The sequence below is a fragment of the Oncorhynchus nerka genome, linkage group LG23 (genome assembly GCF_034236695.1).
Source record: "Oncorhynchus nerka isolate Pitt River linkage group LG23, Oner_Uvic_2.0, whole genome shotgun sequence".
In the NCBI taxonomy this organism is placed as follows: domain Eukaryota; kingdom Metazoa; phylum Chordata; class Actinopteri; order Salmoniformes; family Salmonidae; genus Oncorhynchus; species Oncorhynchus nerka.
In genome coordinates, this window is record NC_088418.1 from 9,904,782 (window position 1) to 9,928,873 (window position 24,092).

At 39.6% G+C, this 24,092-nt stretch overlaps 2 protein-coding genes across 3 annotated transcripts; one reads left to right on the forward strand and one right to left on the reverse strand.

Moving 5' to 3' along the window:
- Positions 1-1,045: 1,045 nt before the first annotated feature.
- LOC115120413 (leucine-rich repeat, immunoglobulin-like domain and transmembrane domain-containing protein 1) lies at positions 1,046-5,827 on the reverse strand. The gene is made up of 4 exons (XM_029649351.2): positions 5,446-5,827; positions 4,398-4,861; positions 3,455-3,760; positions 1,046-2,958 (listed from the first exon to the last, which is right to left on the reverse strand). Exons 1-4 carry the CDS (start codon positions 5,568-5,570, stop codon positions 1,838-1,840), a joined length of 2,016 nt encoding a protein of 671 aa, XP_029505211.1. The 5' UTR covers positions 5,571-5,827; the 3' UTR covers positions 1,046-1,837.
- Positions 5,828-12,050: 6,223 nt separating this feature from the next.
- On the forward strand, positions 12,051-18,308 carry LOC115120412 (RPE-retinal G protein-coupled receptor-like). Of its 2 annotated transcripts, none has more exons than XM_029649350.2 (7): positions 12,051-12,468; positions 12,926-13,085; positions 14,547-14,668; positions 15,227-15,380; positions 16,173-16,290; positions 16,841-16,954; positions 17,127-18,308. In XM_029649350.2, the coding sequence occupies exons 1-7, from the start codon at positions 12,393-12,395 to the stop codon at positions 17,271-17,273; spliced, it is 891 nt and encodes a 296-aa protein (XP_029505210.2). In that variant the 5' UTR covers positions 12,051-12,392; the 3' UTR covers positions 17,274-18,308. The 2 variants fall into 2 exon arrangements, with proteins under 2 accessions (XP_029505210.2, XP_064863911.1); XM_065007839.1 differs by having other exon boundaries at positions 12,053-12,468; positions 16,079-16,290; positions 17,127-17,279.
- The last annotated feature ends 5,784 nt before the right edge of the window (positions 18,309-24,092 follow it).

The window sequence follows — 24,092 nt, forward strand, 5'->3', positions numbered from 1 at the left end:
TGCAGTGATGTTTTACAGTAAGCCAGGTGAGGAACACTGCAGTGATGTTTTACAGTAAGCCAGGTGAGGAACACTGCAGTGATGTTTTACAGTAAGCCATGTGAGGAACACTGCAGTGATGTTTTACAGTAAGCCAGGTGAGGAACACTGCAGTGATGTTTTACTGCACTTTTCTTCTTTTTTGTAGCTAATTATTTTTGCTTTGATTCAAAGAAATCTATGAGTGATTTTATTGTATTTCATCAATAAATGTCATATTTTATTCAATGATTCCACCGTGTCTGTAGTATTCTCTTTACTAGTCCTTTTACAGTGATGTATTTACGTGTAGTACCATAATGAAACATGTATCACATATTTTGTACTACAATATTTAATGATGAACAACGACACAGTAAAACTATCAGTATCTTGTGTGTGGGTGATCTAAAGGAATGTTACTGTGGTATTTCATGATAAATGAGTTATTTGAACCAATGATTCTGCAAGTGCAAATTTTCTTTAAAGATATGAATGCACAATGCAATGTTTTGAACATTGGACAGCCTGTGTTACAAGTGATGACCGTTTTGAGTTTTGTGTCTAGAGTTTTGAAAAATGACCACAAGGTTCTGAAATTAGTGCCAAAAGGATTGTAAAAAAAACTGTAATTCCTATGGATGGCTGAGCCTTCTGAAGAGTACCAATATGGCTGACCGGTGGCTTCAAAGCCTCTCATTGGCCAGTACCAGGGTATGTGAGTGGAGCTGGAATGGAGCGAGGAGTGGAGCGTGCTCAATTTGACTGGAGCGTGGAGCGAGTTTCCCAAAGGCTGGAGCGCCGGCCTTCTCGCCCGCTCCAATTTCGCTCCAGTAGCGCACCAGGAGCGCTCACGGTATGCCCGGACCAGCATGCATTTGTAGTCTACTTGTGTGCTGCTATAGCCCCTTGCTTTAGCTACTGTCAGGGAGTTTGCTAAATATTTGAAATGCCTAAAGAAAAAAAATGTATCTTGGGAGGAAAATGCTTTTACAGAGCAGGTAAGGATTTAAAGAGGACACAAACATTTATAAAAACAAGTTTTTATTTTGTCATACATTTATACATACACATCAGACCATAGATACATATTACAAAATATATAGTACGTTAGCTTTGATTGGACAGTAAAGCTGGCACATTAACATATATGTTAAATACAAAAAAAGTATAAAATATCACTAGAGATGAGTTCTACTTCAACAATACTTTACAAATACTTTATTTTGTCAAATAACAACTGTGCCAGAATTCTGAGGTCAGATGAATTTCAGAACAACTCTGCCATTCCTCTTTCTCCTTGCAAAACGTCATTAAGAAGATGGGCTTAATGTATTCTAGTAGAATGGGCCATTTAGAGTTCCTTATTCCATTCTGAATCTGGGAATCTTCCACACAGAATTTCTGTAAAACCTGGGAATTTTGGAAAAGTTAAATACTGCCCTTAAAAGTGCATGACAAATACAAAATGTTTCTTTGCAGATCAGAAATCATTTATGAAAAATATATATAATATTATTAAAATATATAAAAATGTTTTTTATTACAGTTCACCAGGTCAAGGGTTGCCTGTATTCCCATAATAACACTTATGTCGACATTTATTTATCTAACTCACATATTCACCACACGTTTTTCCAAAGGTAAGAGTGTCAATGCAACTAGCCTTTTGTTTCTGTCCAGTCTCTGAGCAGTTTCACTCATGCTACTGTCAACTACTGGCTGAAATCATACAAAACCTTAGTAACAAATATTTAAGTTCTGCTTGGAAAGGACATACTTTCTCTGCCCTCTAAAGGCTTGAGGCCATCAGTTGGTATCAACAAAAGTACTCGTTAGGCGGTCCCTCAGTCCTACAAATGGCCTCGGAGTCCACACTGCACCTAGCAGAGAGCAGTCTGTTGGACTCGTCTGGCTGTTGCCTGGCAAGGTACTCCCCCTCCATCCCCTTAGGGTTCTGTCCTGGGGATAGGGTCTCGAATGTCACATATGATTCTTGGATATCTTTGGATTTTCTCCCCAGTAGCTTTTTGCAGCGCTTCTTGAGCGCCCCGCAGCAGACGATCAGTGTCAGGGGGACAGCGATCACGCAGGCCACGGTGATCACCACCACGTTAATGAGCTTCTGGGTGCCGCTTGCGCTGGCCGCCTCGTCCGTTGAGAAGATTACACACTGCTCCTTTTTAGGGATCAGGCCTTTGACGCAGACGCAGGCGATGTACTTTGTCCTTGGCACAAGGCCGTCGATGGTGATACGGTTCTTTCCCGCAGCAACGTTGATCCTCCGCATGTCCCTCTCGCCGAACACGGCGTACAGGACGCTGAACTCGGTGGTGTTCTTGGCCACCGGGGCCCGCCAGTTCAGGGAGACGGTGTGGTCGGTGTCCCCGATTATCTTCACCGAACGCACCACCCGTTTCTCCGGTGGTGCCGGCGCCTGTAAAGAAGAGGCGTTGGCTGCTAGGTTGCTAAGGACCTCCTTCTCCACTTCCTGCATCGCCGTCTCCGTGATGGGAGGACCGGGCGTCTGTCCGTCAACCACGCTGTTGGAGATATCGTAGCTCTCGATATCATACTGTCCTGTAAAACCGCCCGGTCCTAGTGATTCGATGATAGGCGTGGCTGCCGTGGTGGTTGGTGGTTCGATGATAGGCGTGGCTGCCGTGGTGGTTGGTGGAGGTATGTATTTTGCAACAAGTTTATCCTGGTAGGCAGCTTTCCCAAACCCACCGGTTTTCCGTCCCCTTTGTTTTCTAGTCTTGGAGCTGCTACCTTGTTCCTCATTTTTGAAGGAGTCTGTGATAACTAGGGAGATGATGGCATCTGCAGTCCCCACGAAGTTGGTCGCTTTGCAGATGTATTTCCCAGAGTCCCTGTAAGAGACAGCACGAACACTCAGCATGGACCAAATGATTCCCTCCTTTGAAACTTCTCCCTGAACTATCAAAGAAATACGAAAGAAAAAGTGGTTGGATCAATTAGTGAAAAGAAATCAGGCCACCCATCTGTGATCTAGGAAATAAATCCATCCATCTGTAATCTAGGAAATAAATCCATCCCTCTGTAATCTAGGAAATAAATCCATCCATCTGTAATCCAATCTATTTCAGCTTCTGACTGTACAGTGCCAAAAATAGATTTCCTAAGTACGTACTTATTTTAGGCAATAGGCAGACATGTATTCCCTGGTCCCAGATCTGCTTGTGCCGTCTTACCAACTACGCCAAACATGACCACGAGAGTTTCCAAGACAGCACAAACAGATCTGGGACTAGGCTACAACCTGCCATGACTGGAGCAGGTTTAGCCAAACTAAGTGTTTTGTGTTACCCTTTATCCAGTTTGTTTAACGTATGTACTGTAGCTACTGCTTCTTGGCTGTATATCTATTTGTTACACATGAAATACATTCAATCAATACATCAATGGAACTCACCAGTGCCGTTCATCTGTTTGCCGTCTGCCCGGGTCCAGGACAGCTCTGGTACTGGGACTCCGATTGTCCCACAGCGCAGCAGGACGTTGTTCCCCAGGGAGCTCCTGACCCGGGCCACAGCCGTGTGGACACGGGGCTCCTGGCACTTCCGGAGCTCCGTCTCGCTGAACGACACCCCCGACAGGCTCTCTGGGTCCGCGCAGTGCAGCCTGGTGTCGATCAGAGTCACGGATGTGGATGGAGACTTCTGGAACTGGATCACGTCATAGAGCCGGCAGTCGCACAGCCACGGGTTGTCATGGAGACCTACATCAATTAAGAAAAATAAAACATTTCACCATTTTTGTTTATTAGAGCGACTTATCCAGAGCGACTTAAGAGTAAGTACATTCAACTAAAGTAGGTAAGGTAACAACAATGGTAGCTAAACAAAGGTAAAATAAAAACAACATCATTTTTAGCATGGCAGTAGATAAGATAGATATGCTTTTTGGTCTTAACGTTTTTGCTCTGTCTGAACTATGACCATGTGTTATGTGTTTACAATGGCAGTTTAGCAAAAAAAAAGTAATTGAAAGTAGAAGTAATCATGCTAGTTTGAAGTGAGACTAGTGAATGTAGTCACAATTAACACTACAGTATGGCTACCTTTACTATAATTAGAGTAATCCTTACACTACTCCCAAATGCTGATGCTGTCTCCTCCAACTGTCCATGTAATGCTATGTAACACACCAAAGGTACTCATGAAATGCACGTTGGGATAAAACCACCTTGACAAGCAATGTTGTAGATAGCATACTTTTAAAACCTTTTCCTGTGTATCAATTTCATGTCATTTAAGGTTTGCAAACCAAATGGGATTCCCTCTAGGTAAATAAAGATAGCTTTAATTGGAATTGATTGATTAATTAATTGCTTAATTGGTTGTTTAGATCCTTACCTAGAATATATTTGGAACTTTCCCCATCTCCTTGAGATGGTTTCACAGATAACCAGGTAGAGAGAACCTCAGGAGGAACCGTGACTAGGCTGTTGCTAGATAAGTCCAGGTAGGTCAGGTTCTTGATATAGGTGGCCGCCTCGGCCGGGATCGACGATATCTTATTATTATGCAAGTCCAGTAGCCTCAGGTCGGGCATATCAGTCAGAGATTCCCAGGGGAAAGAGGTGAGAGCGTTCCCTTCCAGTCTCAGCTCATCCAGACTTCTCAGGCCACGGAAGCTGTCTACATTCAAAGAGTGCAGAGAGTTGAAAGAAATGCAGAGCAATTCCAAACTGTTGAGGTAGTGAAAAGTTTCGCTGGAGATCCTTGTGATGGCAGTCTTCTCGATCCGCAGTTTTGAGGTGTCTGTAGGAAAGTTGGGTGGGATCAGAGTGATCTCTGGGTCATTGCAAAGGACACTCCTAGATAGATGGAAAGGAAGGTAAACACAGGTTAGTGAATGTCACCGTATAACCTATTATAACAGGGTTATCTAGATAATTCAACTGTATTACAAGGTTGACTCAATTAACCATGGCTTTGTATGTGTTCATGAAATAGGATAGCTTGACAATTAATGCATACAACAACAACAACAAAAAATCACACTAAATATTTTATTTGCTCTGTTTTTAGTTTTTTCCGCTTATTTTATTCCTCTGGGTCTAAACGTGGTGAATACACCAGGATCAAGGAAGAGTGTGTTGGGCCAGTAACCAAAAGGTTGCTGGATCGAATCCCAAGGTTAAAAATCTGTCATTCTGTCCCAGAACAAGGCAGTTATCCCACTGTCATTGTAAATAAGAATTTGTTCTTAACTGATTTGCCTAGTTAAAATGAAAAGGGATTATTAGAGCAGCGCAAATTAATCCTCAGACCTATATAAACAAATAAAGAGCTGATTTTACCTGCATATTCCGACCCAGTAGCACACAACAGGAAAAAAACATCTAGAAGTTGTTGACATTAATATTTTAATTAGTTGTAATAATTGCATTGGTCTTACCTTGCTTTGGATCCGGCCGATAGTTTGTGAAAGAAACAGCTACATTGAAACGGACACGTGCTGCATACACACCGTCCGAGGCAAAGTAATGCCAAGCAGAAACACAGACTAAAACCTTCAACCATTTTCTCTCCGAAACTTCACTATCAAATATAGAAGATAGTTAGATATTTTTTTAAAGTACTGTTTATTTTGTTCTTCCCGAGCCTGCGATGCATCATGTGTGTGTCCTGCTATCTCAGTATCCCATATTGGTCTGAACGTCGTTCCCGAAGCATGAGATAAAAAAAGAACGGAGGGATTAGTGGAAAGGAATTGGGTTATTTTCATTTACGCGAGTTTTGCCTCCTGGCAGTTGATTAACGAGCTGTGTAGGTTTGCTTATTTTTATATGCAGAGTAAAAACACTTCCTTATAGTTGGGGTTTATTATAGAGATGGGAGGGGACCATTAGTTTATATGCAGAGTAAAACACTTCCTTATAGTTGGGGTTTATTATAGAGATGGGAGGGGACCATTAGTTTATATGCAGAGTAAAACACTTCCTTATAGTTGGGGTTTATTATAGAGATGGGAGGGGACCATTAGTTTATATGCAGAGTAAAACACTTCCTTATAGTTGGGGTTTATTATAGAGATGGGAGGGGACCATCAGTCTATATGCAGAGTAAAACACTTCCTTATAGTTGGGGTTTATTATAGAGATGGGAGGGGACCATTAGTTTATATGCAGAGTAAAACACTTCCTTATAGTTGGGGTTTATTATAGAGATGGGAGGGGACCATTAGTTTATATGCAGAGTAAAACACTTCCTTATAGTTGGGGTTTATTATAGAGATGGGAGGGGACCATTAGTTTATATGCAGAGTAAAACACTTCCTTATAGTTGGGGTTTATTATAGAGATGGGAGGGGACCATTAGTTTATATGCAGAGTAAAACACTTCCTTATAGTTGGGGTTTATTATAGAGATGGGAGGGGACCATTAGTTTATATGCAGAGTAAAACACTTCCTTATAGTTGGGGTTTATTATAGAGATGGGAGGGGACCATCAGTCTATATGCAGAGTAAAACACTTCCTTATAGTTGGGGTTTATTATAGAGATGGGAGGGGACCATTAGTTTATATGCAGAGTAAAACACTTCCTTATAGTTGGGGTTTATTATAGAGATGGGAGGGGACCATTAGTTTATATGCAGAGTAAAACACTTCCTTATAGTTGGGGTTTATTATAGAGATGGGAGGGGACCATTAGTTTATATGCAGAGTAAAACACTTCCTTATAGTTGGGGTTTATTATAGAGATGGGAGGGGACCATCAGTCTATATGCAGAGTAAAACACTTCTCTATAGTTGGGGTTTATTATAGAGATGGGAGGGGACCATCAGTCTATATGCAGAGTAAAACACTTCTCTATAGTTGGGGTTTATTATAGAGATGGGAGGGGACCATCAGTCTATATGCAGAGTAAAACACTTCCTTATAGTTGGGGTTTATTATAGAGATGGGAGGGGACCATTAGTTTATATGCAGAGTAAAACACTTCTCTATAGTTGGGGTTTATTATAGAGATGGGAGGGGACCATTAGTTTATATGCAGAGTAAAACACTTCCTTATAGTTGGGGTTTATTATAGAGATGGGAGGGGACCATTAGTTTATATGCAGAGTAAAACACTTCTCTATAGTTGGGGTTTATTATAGAGATGGGAGGGGACCATTAGTTTATATGCAGAGTAAAACACTTCCTTATAGTTGGGGTTTATTATAGAGATGGGAGGGGACCATTAGTTTATATGCAGAGTAAAACACTTCCTTATAGTTGGGGTTTATTATAGAGATGGGAGGGGACCATCAGTCTATATGCAGAGTAAAACACTTCCTTATAGTTGGGGTTTATTATAGAGATGGGAGGGGACCATTAGTTTATATGCAGAGTAAAACACTTCCTTATAGTTGGGGTTTATTATAGAGATGGGAGGGGACCATTAGTTTATATGCAGAGTAAAACACTTCCTTATAGTTGGGGTTTATTATAGAGATGGGAGGGGACCATCAGTCTATATGCAGAGTAAAACACTTCCTTATAGTTGGGGTTTATTATAGAGATGGGAGGGGACCATTAGTTTATATGCAGAGTAAAACACTTCCTTATAGTTGGGGTTTATTATAGAGATGGGAGGGGACCATCAGTCTATATGCAGAGTAAAACACTTCTCTATAGTTGGGGTTTATTATAGAGATGGGAGGGGACCATTAGTTTATATGCAGAGTAAAACACTTCCTTATAGTTGGGGTTTATTATAGAGATGGGAGGGGACCATTAGTTTATATGCAGAGTAATAACACTTCCTTATAGTTGGGGTTTATTATAGAGATGGGAGGGGACCATTAGTTTATATGCAGAGTAAAAACACTTCCTTATAGTTGGGGTTTATTATAGAGATGGGAGGGGACCATCAGTCTATATGCAGAGTAAAACACTTCCTTATAGTTGGGGTTTATTATAGAGATGGGAGGGGACCATTAGTTTATATGCAGAGTAAAACACTTCCTTATAGTTGGGGTTTATTATAGAGATGGGAGGGGACCATTAGTTTATATGCAGAGTAAAACACTTCCTTATAGTTGGGGTTTATTATAGAGATGGGAGGGGACCATCAGTCTATATGCAGAGTAAAACACTTCCTTATAGTTGGGGTTTATTATAGAGATGGGAGGGGACCATTAGTTTATATGCAGAGTAAAACACTTCCTTATAGTTGGGGTTTATTATAGAGATGGGAGGGGACCATCAGTCTATATGCAGAGTAAAACACTTCTCTATAGTTGGGGTTTATTATAGAGATGGGAGGGGACCATTAGTTTATATGCAGAGTAATAACACTTCCTTATAGTTGGGGTTTATTATAGAGATGGGAGGGGACCATTAGTTTATATGCAGAGTAAAAACACTTCCTTATAGTTGGGGTTTATTATAGAGATGGGAGGGGACCATCAGTCTATATGCAGAGTAAAACACTTCCTTATAGTTGGGGTTTATTATAGAGATGGGAGGGGACCATTAGTTTATATGCAGAGTAAAACACTTCCTTATAGTTGGGGTTTATTATAGAGATGGGAGGGGACCATTAGTTTATATGCAGAGTAAAAACACTTCTCTATAGTTGGGGTTTATTATAGAGATGGGAGGAGACCATTAGTTTATATGCAGAGTAAAACACTTCCTTATAGTTGGGGTTTATTATAGAGATGGGAGGGGACCATTAGTTTATATGCAGAGTAAAACACTTCCTTATAGTTGGGGTTTATTATAGAGATGGGAGGGGACCATTAGTTTATATGCAGAGTAAAACACTTCTCTATAGTTGGGGTTTATTATAGAGATGGGAGGGGACCATTAGTTTATATGCAGAGTAAAACACTTCCTTATAGTTGGGGTTTATTATAGAGATGGGAGGGGACCATTAGTTTATATGCAGAGTAAAACACTTCCTTATAGTTGGGGTTTATTATAGAGATGGGAGGGGACCATTAGTTTATATGCAGAGTAAAACACTTCTCTATAGTTGGGGTTTATTATAGAGATGGGAGGGGACCATTAGTTTATATGCAGAGTAAAACACTTCCTTATAGTTGGGGTTTATTATAGAGATGGGAGGGGACCATTAGTTTATATGCAGAGTAAAACACTTCCTTATAGTTGGGGTTTATTATAGAGATGGGAGGGGACCATTAGTTTATATGCAGAGTAAAACACTTCCTTATAGTTGGGGTTTATTATAGAGATGGGAGGGGACCATTAGTTTTGGTGGTTCATTTACTTTTATAGAAGCACTGTATGCATTTTCTTGAATGTGACAATATAAGGTAAGTGCAAAAGGAAGCTATCATTTTTTCAAACATAACTATTACCATAGTCTGTCATTAAAAGGTTGCATACCATGATTTTGACATAGAACTCATTATTTCTTACATTTTTTAAACTTTGTGCAGTATTTTCAGTCTAAATATCTATTAACAAAGTCACACCGATGAAAGATATCCACCAGTATTATCAAAACCCATACCAGTAGCAGCCTCCTTTCCCCCAATGCACTGTGGGGTACAGTGTTCTAGATCCCAGTGAGACCCTACATAACATGGAACGCACCACTAGATGGCAGCTAAGAGTATTAGAAAACAATCCATCCATTTGATTTGTAAACTTTCATAACCTGTATATTTTGGTGAGTCAGGGTCATGGTTCTAGAGTCAGAGTCAGAGTCAGAGTTCTAGAGTCAGAGTCAGAGTTCTAGAGTCAGAGTAAGAGTTCTAGAGTCAGAGTCAGGGTTCTAGAGTCAGAGTCAGGGTTCTAGAGTCAGAGTAAGCGTTCTAGAGTCAAAGTCAGTATTCTAGAGTCAGAGTTCTAGTCAACGTCAGGGTTCTAGAGTCAGAGTCGGGGTTCTAGAGTCAGAGTTAGCATTCTACACAAGGGATTCTGATGATTTCAACATTCTATGACTATGCTTCTTCATCCACTTAATGTTTATAGCCCCTTGTTCCTGTAGGTCTGGACATCTATTAGTCTGCAAAACTACTGATCCCTCCTCATGACACACTTTCCATCTGTGAGAGTGGCTTAGTGTGAGTACACAGTCTGTCCCCGGTCTCTATTCAGACACTGATGTAAAATGCATCCCGAAATGGCACCCTATCCCCTATATAGTGCACTACTTTTGACCAGGGCCCATAGGGTAGTAATGCACTATATAGGGTATAGGGTGCGGTTTGGGACCGGCCCATAAACAGCCAGGTGCAGACAAAAGCTTTAAAGATTTCAAGCAAATTTGCGACCAGGAGGCAAATCCCAGCCCCCAAACAACTATGTGTCTTTAATCCAGGCATCTATCTATGGCCCTTATTAATACATCTTAAACCCACTTTCATTCTGGAGGGGTTTTCTAGCACATAAAAAAAACCTCCTCCACTTGCATGTATTATCTGGGCTCTAGATTGTGTGTGTGTGTGTGTGTGTGTGTGTGTGTGTGTGTGTCCTAAGTAATGTGAATTAGTATTTATAAAGAGGGCTGCCTTCTGCTTTAGTAATAAACTACAGTCTAGGGGCTGACAGATCGAGGAATGAGTTGAGTTTTGAAATGTTAAACAATTGTGTGTTATTCAATGTCTAAAGTCCAAACTAAGGCAGCTGGACTTACATCAACTGTGCAATCTTTGTTTTATTGCTACATCAACAGATTATAACGGTAGGTGAAATGAACTATGTCCCAATAGGCAACACAGGCCCACTACACTAGCGGTAGAATTGATTAAAATCCATATCGGAATCTGTGGGTGTTGTTTCTCGTGCCATAAAAGGTGGGGTCTTCGATTACAATTTAATATTATTCATCCAGTTTAAGTGGGATTCAAATTCTACCCTATTCCCTATGTAGTGAACTACTGGTCCTGGTCTTTTGTCAAAAGTAGTGAACTACTGGTCCTGGTCGCTGGTCAAGAGTAGTACAGTAAATAGGGAATAGAGTGCCATTTGGGACTCTGAGTAACGCCAGCAAGCTCTATTGTTTAAGTCTTTACTGTTGTTACAGTACATTAGGGCCATCTTTAGGCTATCCAAGGCTTTGAGCTCTACTGATGAAGTATGAACCTGGGGCCATCTCTAGGCTATCCAAGGCTTTGGGCTCTACTGATGAAGTATGAACCTGGGGCCATCTCTAGGCTATCCAAGGCTTTGGGATCTACAGATGAAGTATGACCCTGGGGCCATCTCTAGGCTATCCAAGGCTTTGGGCTCTACTGACGAAGTATGACCCTGGGGCCATCTCTAGGCTATCCACGGCTTTGGGATCTACGGATAAAGGATGAAACTGAGCTAATGTATCACATACCAACTCATAGAGCCTAGTCATAATGCCATCTAAATGCTTTGACCCATATATATATATATATACATATTGAAATTGAATTTATAACTCAATATGCTTTGTCAGCTTCCAGCTAGCACTTAAAGTTACTGTAGGTCTATGTTTATGATGTCATGGATGGTGAAGGCAGCAGGTAAAGATGTAGGATCTTAATTTGATCACTCTTTTGTTGCTGAGCATTTTCCTGCATAGAGGAAATTCTAACTTGTAGTGTATTCAAGGTTTAAAAAGGCTTCAAAAGTTTGTAATTTATACTTTAAAATGTCAGACTTGATTAGCCCTATCGAAAAAATGAATCAAAAATATCCATTAATTATAATCCACATAATAATTCACGTTTCCTGTTGGTGCTGGATCATTTCCCTGCCATAGCAAACTGGCTCAAACTAAGATCCTACATCTGTAGGCCTACCTATCTAAATATATATTTATATGTTATTTAAACTTTATTTAACTAGGCAAGTCAGTTAAGAACAAATTCTTATTTACAATGACGGCCTTACACCGGCCAAACCCTAACCAGGACGACGCTGGGCCATTTGTGCGCCGTCCTATGAGAGATATCCTTCATTGTCATGTACCATATAATGTTTAGCCTACAAAGGATAAAGCATGATCTGTGGGTTTAGAGTTCAGTGACTACCACTGGTCAGTAGTAGCCTATAATATGAGATAGGCGGGCTCCTTATCAGTTGTTTTATAGATCAGCGAGCGGCGCATGCGCACTAGGTGCGCAGAAACCACTTCAATGAACACAAAGAAAAATATATTTTCGGAAAAAGAAGAAAATAGTTCATATCCAATGTGTAGAATACTCTATCATCATCATTGTACCTCTAATTAGAACATTCCTGTAGGGATTGGTAAGGTTTTTTCTTGAGATAAGTCCTTGAATGTATTTTCACGTGAAAGAGCGTTTATAAGGAGTTCAGTCTTAGAAACCTCTGGCACTTTTAGAAGCGAAAATAAACGTAGAGGAATTATCTGTAGTGTCCCGACAATTATAGTAGCCATTCAAAAATGGCAGCATACACATTACCGGAGGGATTCTCCGATTTTGACATGTTTGCATTCGGTTCAGCTCTTCTTGTTGGGGGTAAGTGAAATATTTTATGCCAAATATGTTGAAACGAAAGTTTGTATTTATTTGCACTAGAGAAACGGCTGCCAGAGGATGGAGCCCTGTGGGCTTTTAAAGGGATCTTAAATGCATAGGCCTAAAGAATTTAAAGTCGGACAAAACAAAAATGATTTGGCCCGAGAAATGCTTTGAAGATTCTTCAAGTAATTACAGCAATTTGGCAACTTCAAATCATCCATGTATGTCAATGTGATAATTGATATTATGTGCTATAATTGTAAGATAAGGTTTTGTAAGGTTGAAATGTGAAAGTGAAATAAAAGTATGTGTGCTTAAAATTCAACAATTTCGGACATATCCAATACGTGTAACTTAACTGAAATGTTAAACCTCCATTTAGTCTGTTTATATCATGGAATCTATCACAAGTTGTTTCCCTTGATGATTTCTTTCTTTCCTGTGTGTGTTTTAGGTCTTCTTGGATTCTTCCTCAACGCCATTTCAATATTGGCCTATATTAGCGTAAAGCAAATGCGAACTCCCAGTAATTTTCTTGTGTTTAACCTTGCTGTGGCTGACATTATGCTCAATTTAAACGGCCTGATCGCTGCTTACGCCAGTTTATTTTATAGGTATGAATTTTTGTCCTCTGACACTGCATTAACTCCTTTGGAGGTTGCCTAATTTATGTGTACAATAGTTGTTGCAAAACATGCGTTTATGCATTGATCTAAAAGTGGTTTACAGAATGATTTGTGCTGACATCCTTTCTAGAGAGGCATTCAAGTAAGGCGCATGTATCATGTATTTCTGAGTAGCTATAATGGATATATGCTATACTACACAAAAGGGTGATTCCTCACGAAACTAGGGGGAAAATGACTCGTTTTTTTAAAGATTTTCATGAAATGTAATCGATATAAGGGTCCTTTGGAGGACGCATTGTTGACATGTATCTGACATTTGTATCTTCAAGCATAATTGAACATTTTTTTTTAATGAAGTTTGAAAATTTGTGACATTTTGGCCTGACCCAGGTCTCCTTTAAGACACCAACTAAATGGGTGTCAAATGTAGCTTTTCTACTTGTTCTCTAATATGAGTAGTATTTTGATTTCAAAAACATATTTTATAATTATTGAAAAATATAGAAATGTTGGTTAGGGCAAATTGTTCAACATAATGTTGAACATCATATACTCTACGGGCATATATACGTTCCAGAGGGATCTCTGCTAGTTTTAAAGTTATGACCCATTTTATTCAGAGAAAATGGTAGAGTAGGCAATGTGACCAATCACAGCCCTCCTTTTATTTGTATAATTTCACATCCTGCAAATCACCAGTAGAGGGTGACAATTTAAAAAAATCAATTTTCGCATTCATCCTGTTGGTAATGCATACTAATTGGATCATAACTCTAAAAGTATCAGGGATCCCACGGTGGAACTTTGATATGCCTGTTATTATGCAAAAAAATATATATTTAAAAATAATGTATTTATATTTTTCAATATTGACAAATTAATGTACTTTATAACAAGCAGAACAGTTTCATATGACACCGATTTTCATCTACAGATGAAACAATATGGAGTCTTAAGGGAGGAAAGGGTAAGGCCAAAATGTCACAAATATTAACATTTCAATGAATTATTTCTCAATTATGCTTTAAGATACAAATGTCAAATATATATATCAAGAATCTAACCACCAAAAGGAACCTTCTATGGATTGATTAAATTATGTAAAAATCCCCCCAAAATCATGGTCTTCTTTTGTTACGTGAGGAATCGCCCATAACTGTAATGTTGAACAGTTGTTAATGTATGTGATCCTGATTTCATAATTCAACTGTAGGTGTATTTGATATAACACTTTGCAGCAATATGAGTCACCATGTTTATGCCTGATGGGAATACAAACACCAAGGCTGTGTTTAGACAGGCAGCCCAAATCTGATATTTTGTCAATAATAGTTTTTTTTTTTTACCAATCAGATCGATCTTTTGTAAATAATCAGGCAAAATATCGGAATTGGGCTGCCTGTGTAAACGCAGCCTAAATGTGCTCCTCTCTTCTCGTCACCCTAGACACTGGCCCTGGGGCCAAGACGGATGTAGCAACCACGCCTTCATGGGGATGACAGCAGTTCTGGCCTCTATCAGTTTCCTGGCTACCATCGCCTGGGACAGATATCACCAATATGTGACCAGTGAGTAGTATCCTACTGTACGGCGGCAGGTAGCCTAGTGGTTAGAGCGTTGGGCCAGTAACCGAGCGGACAAGGTAAGAATATGTCGTTCTGCCCCTGAGCAAGGCAGTTAACTCACTGTTTCCCGTGCGCCATGGCTGTTGATTATGGACCGTGGATGTCAATTTAAGGCAGCCCCCCCGCACCTCTCTGATTCAGAGTTTATTTTAATTTTTTTTTTTTTTACAATTTTACCCCCTTTTTCCTCCCTAATTTTGTGGTATCCAATTGTTAGTAATTACTATCTTGTCTCATCGCTACAACTCCCGTACGGGCTCGGGAGAGACGAAGGTCGAAAGCCATGCATCCTCAAATGCGGAAGACACATTTCAGTTGAATGAATTCAGTTGTACAACTGACTAGGTATCCCCATTTGCACTTTCCCAGTATGTGTTCATGTCATTTACTAAAGCGTTATTCATTTATTAAACATTTTATTTATTGATGTACTATATACATCTACAAAGCTACAAACATACTCTTGCAAATTCCAATAAACATAACTTTATTATGTTCCAGATCAGAAGCTGTTTTGGAGCACGGCCTGGACTATTTCAATCATTATCTGGGGGTTGGCCATCATCTGGGCGGCCGTCCCTCTGATTGGTTGGGGAGTTTATGACTTTGAGCCCATGAGGACCTGCTGCACACTAGACTACACCAAAGGAGACATGTAGGCTACGTTTATATTAAAATGTAGGTTATTTAGCAGACAATCTTATCCAGAGCGACTTACAGTCAGAAAATGAAATGTGCGCACACCCTCATGTTCTCTCTCATCTGTGGTGCAGGGAATTCCAGACCTGAAGGTAATTTAATTGTAAGACAACAACTTCCTCACACACTGTTACCTCTACACGTGTTGATGTTTCAACCAGAGACCCTACAAGACTTTACAAAGTCTAAAGATTGATTCCCAAATACCCTTCTGTCTAAACCAGCTGTTGACATCACTGTTTTCCCAGAAACTGGGATTTAAGACAACCAAGCAGATTACCTCTAAAGTAGGCTCTTTACCCCAGTTGAAAACATCCAGCATTTCACACACAGAAGGAGCACTTCCAAAAAATCTCTTAATGGATTGGGATTATTCATTTTGGACAATAAAAACAATGCTGTCTAGCAATGTCTCCCACTGACTATGGTTGCAACATTCCAAGGTGTTCCATAAGTCCCAGTTGGAAGATTCCCGTAATCAGGAGGGAATTAATCAGGAACTGCGGAATCCTCTAGAATTTCTGGAAAACCGGGGAATTTTGGGAAAATACCAGAATTTAGCAACCCTAGACAAGTGAGGATACCCCATGTTTGAAGATACACTATAATACAGTGTATGTCGTTATACTGTCCGTGTTAATCTCCATTCAACAGGGACTACATTACCTATATGGGGGCCCTGACGGTCTTCTACCTTATCTTCCCTGCTTATGTCATTCTATTGTCTGTGTTCATCTCCATTCAACAGGGACTACATTACCTATATGGGGGCCCTGACGGTCTTCTACCTTATCTTCCCTGCTTATGTCATGAAGTCCAACTACGACGCCATTCACGCATACTTCAAGAAGATCCACAAGCACAGGGTAAATAAACCCTCTAACATTCCACCGTTAGAACATTACAATGCATTATAATAATACCATTCATCTTTGGCCAGAAAAACATACTTCTCAATATACAGTGCATTCGGGAAAGTATTCAGACCCCTTGACTTTTTCCACATTTTGTTACATTACAGTATTATTCTAAAATAGATGAGAAAAAATACACACAAATACCCCACAAAGCGAAAATGATTTTTTAGACATTTTTGCAAAAAAAACAGAAATACCTTATTTACATAAATATTCAGACCCTTTGCTATGAGACTCAAAATTGAGCTCAGGAGCATCCTGTTTCCATTGTCACTATGTTCTGTGTGGGGGAATATAACAGTCACTATGTTCTGCTCTTTTATACATTATATGATTTTGATATGTTATTGTGTGACTTCAAAAGCCAGAAAAGTCTAAACAGGATTAAAGTAAGTGTAGGGGTTAGAATGTATGGTAGGGACATCCCAAGGATTCCAGATAGCTCTAACCCTTAAAAGTCCCATTCAATACAACTTTATTGACTGTCCTTGTATTCCAGTGGAACACCAGCATACCACTGAGGGTTCTGTTGTTCTGCTGGGGACCCTACGAAATCATGTGCATCTACGCCTGCTTTGGCAACGCCAGACTGGTCTCTCCAAAGCTGAGAATGGTGAGCAGTTCTTTTTCTTCTACCTTTTTTTCCCTTTTCTTCTATTTTTTTTTGTCTTTTTTTTCTGTTCCTTTCTCTCTGTGCTTGATAATTCTTTAGTTAAATGAAATTGGAATGGAGATTTGTTTTATTTAAATCTTTTAACAAGAAAACATCTTTATTCATCTCCTAGTTGCTTCCTGTTTTGGCGAAAACGAATCCTATTTTCAACGCGTGGCTCTATTCCTTTGGGAATGAGTTCTACAGAGGAGGGGTGTGGCAGTTCCTGACTGGCCAGAAGTTTACTGAGCCGGTCGTTGTGAAGTTAAAAGGAAGATAAAGGAAGTTTTCCATTCTGACATTCTAATTCTATGGTTACACTACTGTACAGGCCATGGAATTAGAATGTTCCATTCTCACATTCTAATTCTATGGTTACACTACTGTACAGGCCATGGAATTAGAATGTTCCATTCTCACATTCTAATTCTATGGTTACACTACTGTACAGGCCATGGAATTAGAATGTTCCATTCTCACATTCTAATTCTATGGTTACACTACTGTACAGGCCATGGAATTAGAATGTTCCATTCTCACATTCTAATTCTATGGTTACACTACTGTACAGGCCATGGAATTAGAATGTTCCATTCTCACATTCTAATTCTATGGTTACACTACTGTACAGGCCATGGAATTAGAATGTTCCATTCTCACATTCTAATTCTATGGTTACACTACTGTACAGGCCATGGAATTAGAATGTTCCATTCTCACATTCTAATTCTATGGTTACACTACTGTACAGGCCATGGAATTAGAATGTTCCATTCTCACATTCTAATTCTATGGTTACACTACTGTACAGGCCATGGAATTAGAATGTTCCATTCTCACATTCTAATTCTATGGTACAGGCTATATCCAAACAACATCCTCATCATGCACTCTCATTGCAGTAGGTTTCACATTGGAAGAATGGTATTTGTACAAGGTGGTGAACTTAATGTTAATTGTTTATTTAGCTGGCTTGGGAAACCATGGGTCCAATGTAGCTTGTCAATAGCGGTATGGTGGCTGACTCTCCATTCAAATAGACTTTGGGGAGAAGCACCTCATGATTGACTAGACATAGGACACTCAATGACCTACGTTGTAATACAAATACCACAGTGCTCTTAATGCCATGTTCATGCTGAGTTATTTGAAGGTAATACGACCAGAGATCAACTTAAAAGTAGACCAAACTTAAGGTTCAAGTCATGTTAATGTAATGCCGTTTAATTTTATTTTATTTTATAGCCAATAGCTTTACTTCTAGAAGTTTCCCTGATGTATCCCTCCAGCACTGTAATAAACACACTCTCTTCAATCTGACTCCACTGACCTGACCTTACCTGGAAATGGTGTGATTCTCAGCATGCCGCTGTGCCTGTACAGCTGTAAAAGGATGAGACTTCAAAAAAGAGCTATACTCTTACCACACCTGGGTTCAAATACTATTTGAAATCTTTAAAATACTTTAACCTGCCTGGAGTGATAGATGGGCAGGGTATACCGTTTTTTAAACGTTTTTTTTTGTTTTTTTACAGTTTTAAGGCAATCTCAATCGAGCCAGGATAAAGTATTGGAAATTATTTCATATAGTGACTGAACCCAGGTGTCATTCAGCCAAGACATTTCATGCTATGGAGGTTGTTGTATAGTTGTGACCAAGCAGATTTATTGTGTCACTTTTGGTTCCTGAGGAGTTTTAGGATTGTGTCCCTAATTACACCCTATTCCCTATTTAGTGCACTATGTAGGGAACATGGTTCAATTTCAAATCTGAAGACAAAAGCCTTGATGTGATGTAACCTCTTCACAGTATAGCCACCAATCTTTCTGTGAAGAACTATTCTCTGTAGATACTTACTGTGGAGACAGAACTTAAAGAAGCAGGATCATCGCTTTTTAAAGGAAGTGGCGAAAACCACTTCCTTTAAACACTGAATCCACGGAGGAAGTTTGTGAATGACCAATGACTATGTTACATAGTCTTACATTACATTACATCCCCATATAGTCTGGAGTAAACTAGATTTAACCTAATAATGTTTGGTGTATTGAATGTGTTTTTTTAGTTCTAATATAATATGCCATTTAGCAGACAGATTGACAGTCATGCGTGCATATATATATTTTTTTATGCATTTGTACGTTCAAACCGTAATCTTAGACTATCACATTGTGTCACGTTGTGACGTTTTAACTTCGTCTATCTTTGTGTAGCAGATGCCGGCATGCATAACCTTATGTTAAAAACAAAAACAGTCAATCTACTCCATTGCAGTTGTTTGCAATGTTGTCTTTCTCAGTTTTGTCTCTACTCCCAGTCATGTGTTCTGGTCCCAGGTGAGGTAAGCATGGCAGACATCAACACAGTGGTGTAACGCGCCAGCCAGCGCCTGTCACTGTGTCGTCTGAGCTGCTTAACATGGAGTCTCCAGTCCTGAAATAAACCTTTAACGAGTGGAGTGAACTAATGCAGCTAAGTCCCTGACACAACCGCCTGTCACAGTAATCCTGTGTGGCACAGCACCAGGGCCTGTCACAGCCACATCACCCAATCAGCAGGGGTGTTGCAAATGGCAACCTATTCCCTATATAGTGCACTACTATAAACCAAGACCTAATGGCCACCTATTCCCTATATAGTGCACTACAACAGAGTGGGGAATAGAGTGTCATTTGAGACGCAAACTGCAAATAGACAACAGCCTTCCTCTGGGGGAGGAGTCGGCTTTCTCCTAACTCACCTGGATGTTACAGATTGTCAGGTTCAGAGAACCCTGTTGACCAATAAAAAGGGTCCTGGATGTTACAGATTGTCAGGTTCAGAGAACCCTGTTGACCAATAAAAAGGGACCTGGATGTTACAGATTGTCAGGTTCAGAGAACCCTGTTGACCAATAAAAAGGGACCTGGATGTTACAGATTGTCAGGTTCAGAGAACCCTGTTGACCAATAAAAAGGGTCCTGGATGTTACAGTTTGTCAGGTTCAGAGAACCCTGTTGACCAATAAAAAGGGTCCTGTATGTTACATCTTGGCAGGTTCAGAGAACCCTGTTGACCAATAAAAAGGGTCCTGGATGTTACAGTTTGTCAGGTTCAGAGAACCCTGTTGACCAATAAAAAAGGGTCCTGGATGTTACAGTACTCTAAGAAAGTGCTTACTACACACCATCATTACAGTATGTTTTAGGAGGGTTGACAGAATGATGTAACCAAACCATTTATTTTTATACAAATTGGGCAACGTCTTGTATTTTCCTGAAATGTATACAAAATACAGTTCTGAGATCATTTTTAGTGAGAGCAGAATTGGTGGAAATGACAGAATGCCAACTAGTTCTGGATAAATCAACAAAAGGTTACATTTTTTTAGCTAGATGTGGAGTTTTTTAAAAATGTAGCGATAAATTAGATCAGTCCTGAACTGTGAGGGAGTTGTAATTTCCAACAGGCCAACATTGTACATAGTTTACCTCAGAAAACTTGGTAATTAACTACAATGACTATAATCCATTTCGCGCCCGCTGAGAGAAGAGAGAAGCACCGATCGAGGGATAGAAAGTTTAGCGAGCCTGAAAATACATGATTTTAGATATTCAGCAGTCATAAAAGTATGCCATATTTACTTTGAAGAAATACTAAAATAGTGATTTTGTCAAACAGCATAGGCAGTAACTCTAGGAACTCTATAGAGATGAGATGTTGACTTGGAATTAAATAAGTCATCAAATAAAACACATTTGTTGAAAAAAAGGGTTGCTTCCTTTAAGATGTTTAAAGTAATGTGACTGCTGTTAATTGTTTTATTCTGTGTTACAGAATTCAACCCACATAATGCATAGCACTTTTTTTTTTTTTATGATAGAAATTGAAAAACGTGATTCTTTTTTAATAATCGAACTGAAACTGAACCGACCTCAAAAAGGACTAATCGCTCAGTACCAGATACAGCATAATCTATTTAACAGATGAGATGGTACGCCAAACTAAACAATGTGAAGGAAGTGTCCGAAATGGCACTCTATATTATACTCTAAATGGCCCCCTATTCCCTATGTAGAGCACTACTTTTGGTAGGGAATAGGGGGCCATTTGGGATGCGTATGACGTCTGAGGGGTTCATGAACTGACATTAACATACTTCAAAGAACTCAAACACAATTGGTAACTGCCTGGTACAGTACACAATGCTAACTACAGATGTAGGATCTTAATTTGATCACTCGGATGTTGCAGGAAAAACGTATAGTGTATTTCAAGGTTTAAAAAGGTGTGTAAAGTTTGTCATTTCCATTTAACAGACTTGAACTAATAAAAAAGTATCAACACCTTCAAAAATGTCCATTCATTGTAATTCACCCATAATTCAAATGTCCTGTTTCTGACATGGCATGCTATTCACTATATAGTGTCCCACATTTGGCTACAGTAGAACTTGATACCATTAGCTGGGAGGCGTGTAGAATGTCATTCATTGTATGATGTAGCATTAAGATTTCCCTTCACTGGAACTAAGGGGCCTGAACCATGAAAAACAGCCCAAACCATTATTCCAAATTTTACAGTTGGCACGATGCATTCTGGCAGATAGCGTGCTCAGATTCTTCCGTCGGAATGCCAGATGGTGAAGCGTGATTCGTCACTCCAGAGTCCAAAGGTGGCGAGCTTTACACCACTCCAGCTGACGCTTGGCATTGCGCATGGTGATCTTTGGCTGCTTCGCCATGGAAACCATTGCATAAAGCTCCCGACGAACAGTTCTTGTGCTGACGTTGCTTCCAGAGGCAGTTTGGAACTCAGTAGTGAGTGTTGCAACCCGAGGACAGACGATTTTTACGCGCTTCATTTCCTGTTCTGTGAGCTTGAATGGCCTATGACTTCGCGGCTGAGCTGTTGTTGCTCCTTGACCTTTCCACTTCACAATAACAGCATTTACAGTTGACCGGGGAAACTCTATAGAGGGGAGAAATTTGACAAACTGACTTGTTGGAAAGTTGGCGTCCTATGAAGGTGCCACAAAGTGACTGAGCTCTTCAGTAAGGGCCATTCTACTGCCAGTGTTTGTCTATGGAGATCGCATGGCGGTGTGCTCGATTTTATACATCTGTCAGCAACAGGTGTGGCTGACATAGCCGGATCCACTCATTTGAAGGGGTGTCCACCAATGTTCCCTTGCACTGAGCAAATTTTTGGTCTGCTGAGCTCAAACTTGATTCTGTGCAACTTCCAGTGTGCGTTTACTATGAACACTGAGGCTGTACCTGCTTTAAGTTACAGGTTTAACAGGGGCCAAGTAGCCTACAGTGACTATTTGATCATAATGTAGGCCTACCAGAGTGGCCTACCATCAAAGACAATGGAGAAAATGCATCCCATAACATTTTAACATGGAAATAGCTGTCCTAGTATTCAGCCTATAGTAACAGCCAAAGTTTGGTGTTCAATGTAGCCCTTCATTCCATGAGACTTAATCTGTTTATCAACTTAACCTGCAGACAAGAAGGTGACTGAAAATGTTGTTGTGTTGTTTGATGCAAGAAACCACTTTACAAAAGAAAATACATTATTTTTCCCATACCATTAATACTGAGAATCAGACTAATTATGCTTCTCTCTGCCTATTGGCTACTTAGCTTATTCAAGCCTGTCTCAAAATACAACACTGCCCCTTTAAAACATAAAAAAGCTCTTTACCTGACTTGGTTTTCAAAGATGTCTAGAAAAAAAATCACTCCCCTATTGCTGACTACAAATGATTTTTAACTGGGATAATAACTCACTAACTAGCAAAGGATATGAACAAAATGTGCACACGTGGCTACATGCAGCTCTCGATCACATAATCTTTCACATTTGGATTCACATGAGATTTCTGCAAACCAAAAGGAGTCATTCTGATACACAGTGCTTTTAACACATATTTGACAACATTGTGTGTATTTATAGAGTAATTCATGTACAACATGTTATCACCTGGAATTTGAACTCACATCCTCTTGGTTCACAGCATTCCAATCTTCCTGCTCCGCCACAATGTCTGTTGTCAGAAACTGATTTCACCTTTATTCCTACACTTTGGACTTCAACATAAATCTCAGCTTTGTTTAAAAACGATTATATTTATCATAGTGATTCAGGGGTAACATTAAAAGAATATACAGAATCACTCAAATGACTGAAATAAGTAAATTAAATCAATGATGAGAGAATAGTCAGATTAATTGAGGACTATAATAGCAGTACAGATGACGCTCTTTTGATAAGTGTAGAGATGTATTATAAGTAATGAATGTTTTACGAAAACACTGCTGACTTTGTGGCGCAGCAGAATGATCAGTCTACTTCCAATCCAGTGGTTCTGAGTTCAAATCCCAGGTGGGGTCATCCCTTTAGCTGAACAGCAATAACACATGGAATTGCACATTTGAAATTGTGAAGTTTTCCAAATGTGAAGTGTTCCAAAAACACATTTTTCACATGTGAAGTGTTCCAAAAACACATTTTCCACATGTGAAGTGTTCCAAAAACACATTTTCCACATGTGAAGTGTTCCAAAAACACTTTTTCCACATGTGAAGTGTTCCAAAAACACATTTTCCACATGTGAAGTGTTCCAAAAACACATTTTCCACATGTGAAGTGTTCCAAAAACACTTTTTTCACATGTGAAGTGTTCCAAAAACACATTTCCACATGTGAAGTGTTCCAAAAAACACATTTTCCACATGTGAAGTGTTCCAAAAACACATTTTCCACATGTGAAGTGTTCCAAAAACACTTTTTCCACATGTGAAGTGTTCCAAAAACACATTTTCCACATGTGAAGTGTTCCATAAACACATTTTCCACATGTGAAGTGTTCCAAAAACACTTTTTTCACATGTGAAGTGTTCCAAAAACACATTTCCACATGTGAAGTGTTCCAAAAACACATTTTCCACATGTGAAGTGTTCCAAAAACACTTTTTCCACATGTGAAGTGTTCCAAAAACACATTTTCCACATGTGAAGTGTTCCAAAAACACATTTTCCACATGTGAAGTGTTCCAAAAACACATTTTCCACATGTGAAGTGTTCCAAAAACACTTTTTCCACATGTG

Excerpts from the sequence above, each read along its gene's own strand:
- LOC115120412 (XM_065007839.1), top strand. The coding sequence starts at position 12,393 with ATGGCAGCATACACATTACCGGAGGGATTCTCCGATTTTGACATGTTT. Across the intron at positions 12,469-12,925 it reads TTCAGCTCTTCTTGTTGGGG|GTCTTCTTGGATTCTTCCTC; the intron begins GTAAGTGAAATA and ends TGTGTGTTTTAG. Across the intron at positions 14,669-15,226 it reads ATATCACCAATATGTGACCA|ATCAGAAGCTGTTTTGGAGC; the intron begins GTGAGTAGTATC and ends ATTATGTTCCAG.
- LOC115120413 (XM_029649351.2), bottom strand. The coding sequence starts at position 5,570 with ATGGTTGAAGGTTTTAGTCTGTGTTTCTGCTTGGCATTACTTTGCCTC. Across the intron at positions 4,862-5,445 it reads TCGGCCGGATCCAAAGCAAG|GAGTGTCCTTTGCAATGACC; the intron begins GTAAGACCAATG and ends CCATCTATCTAG. Across the intron at positions 3,761-4,397 it reads AAGTTCCAAATATATTCTAG|GTCTCCATGACAACCCGTGG; the intron begins GTAAGGATCTAA and ends TAATTGATGTAG.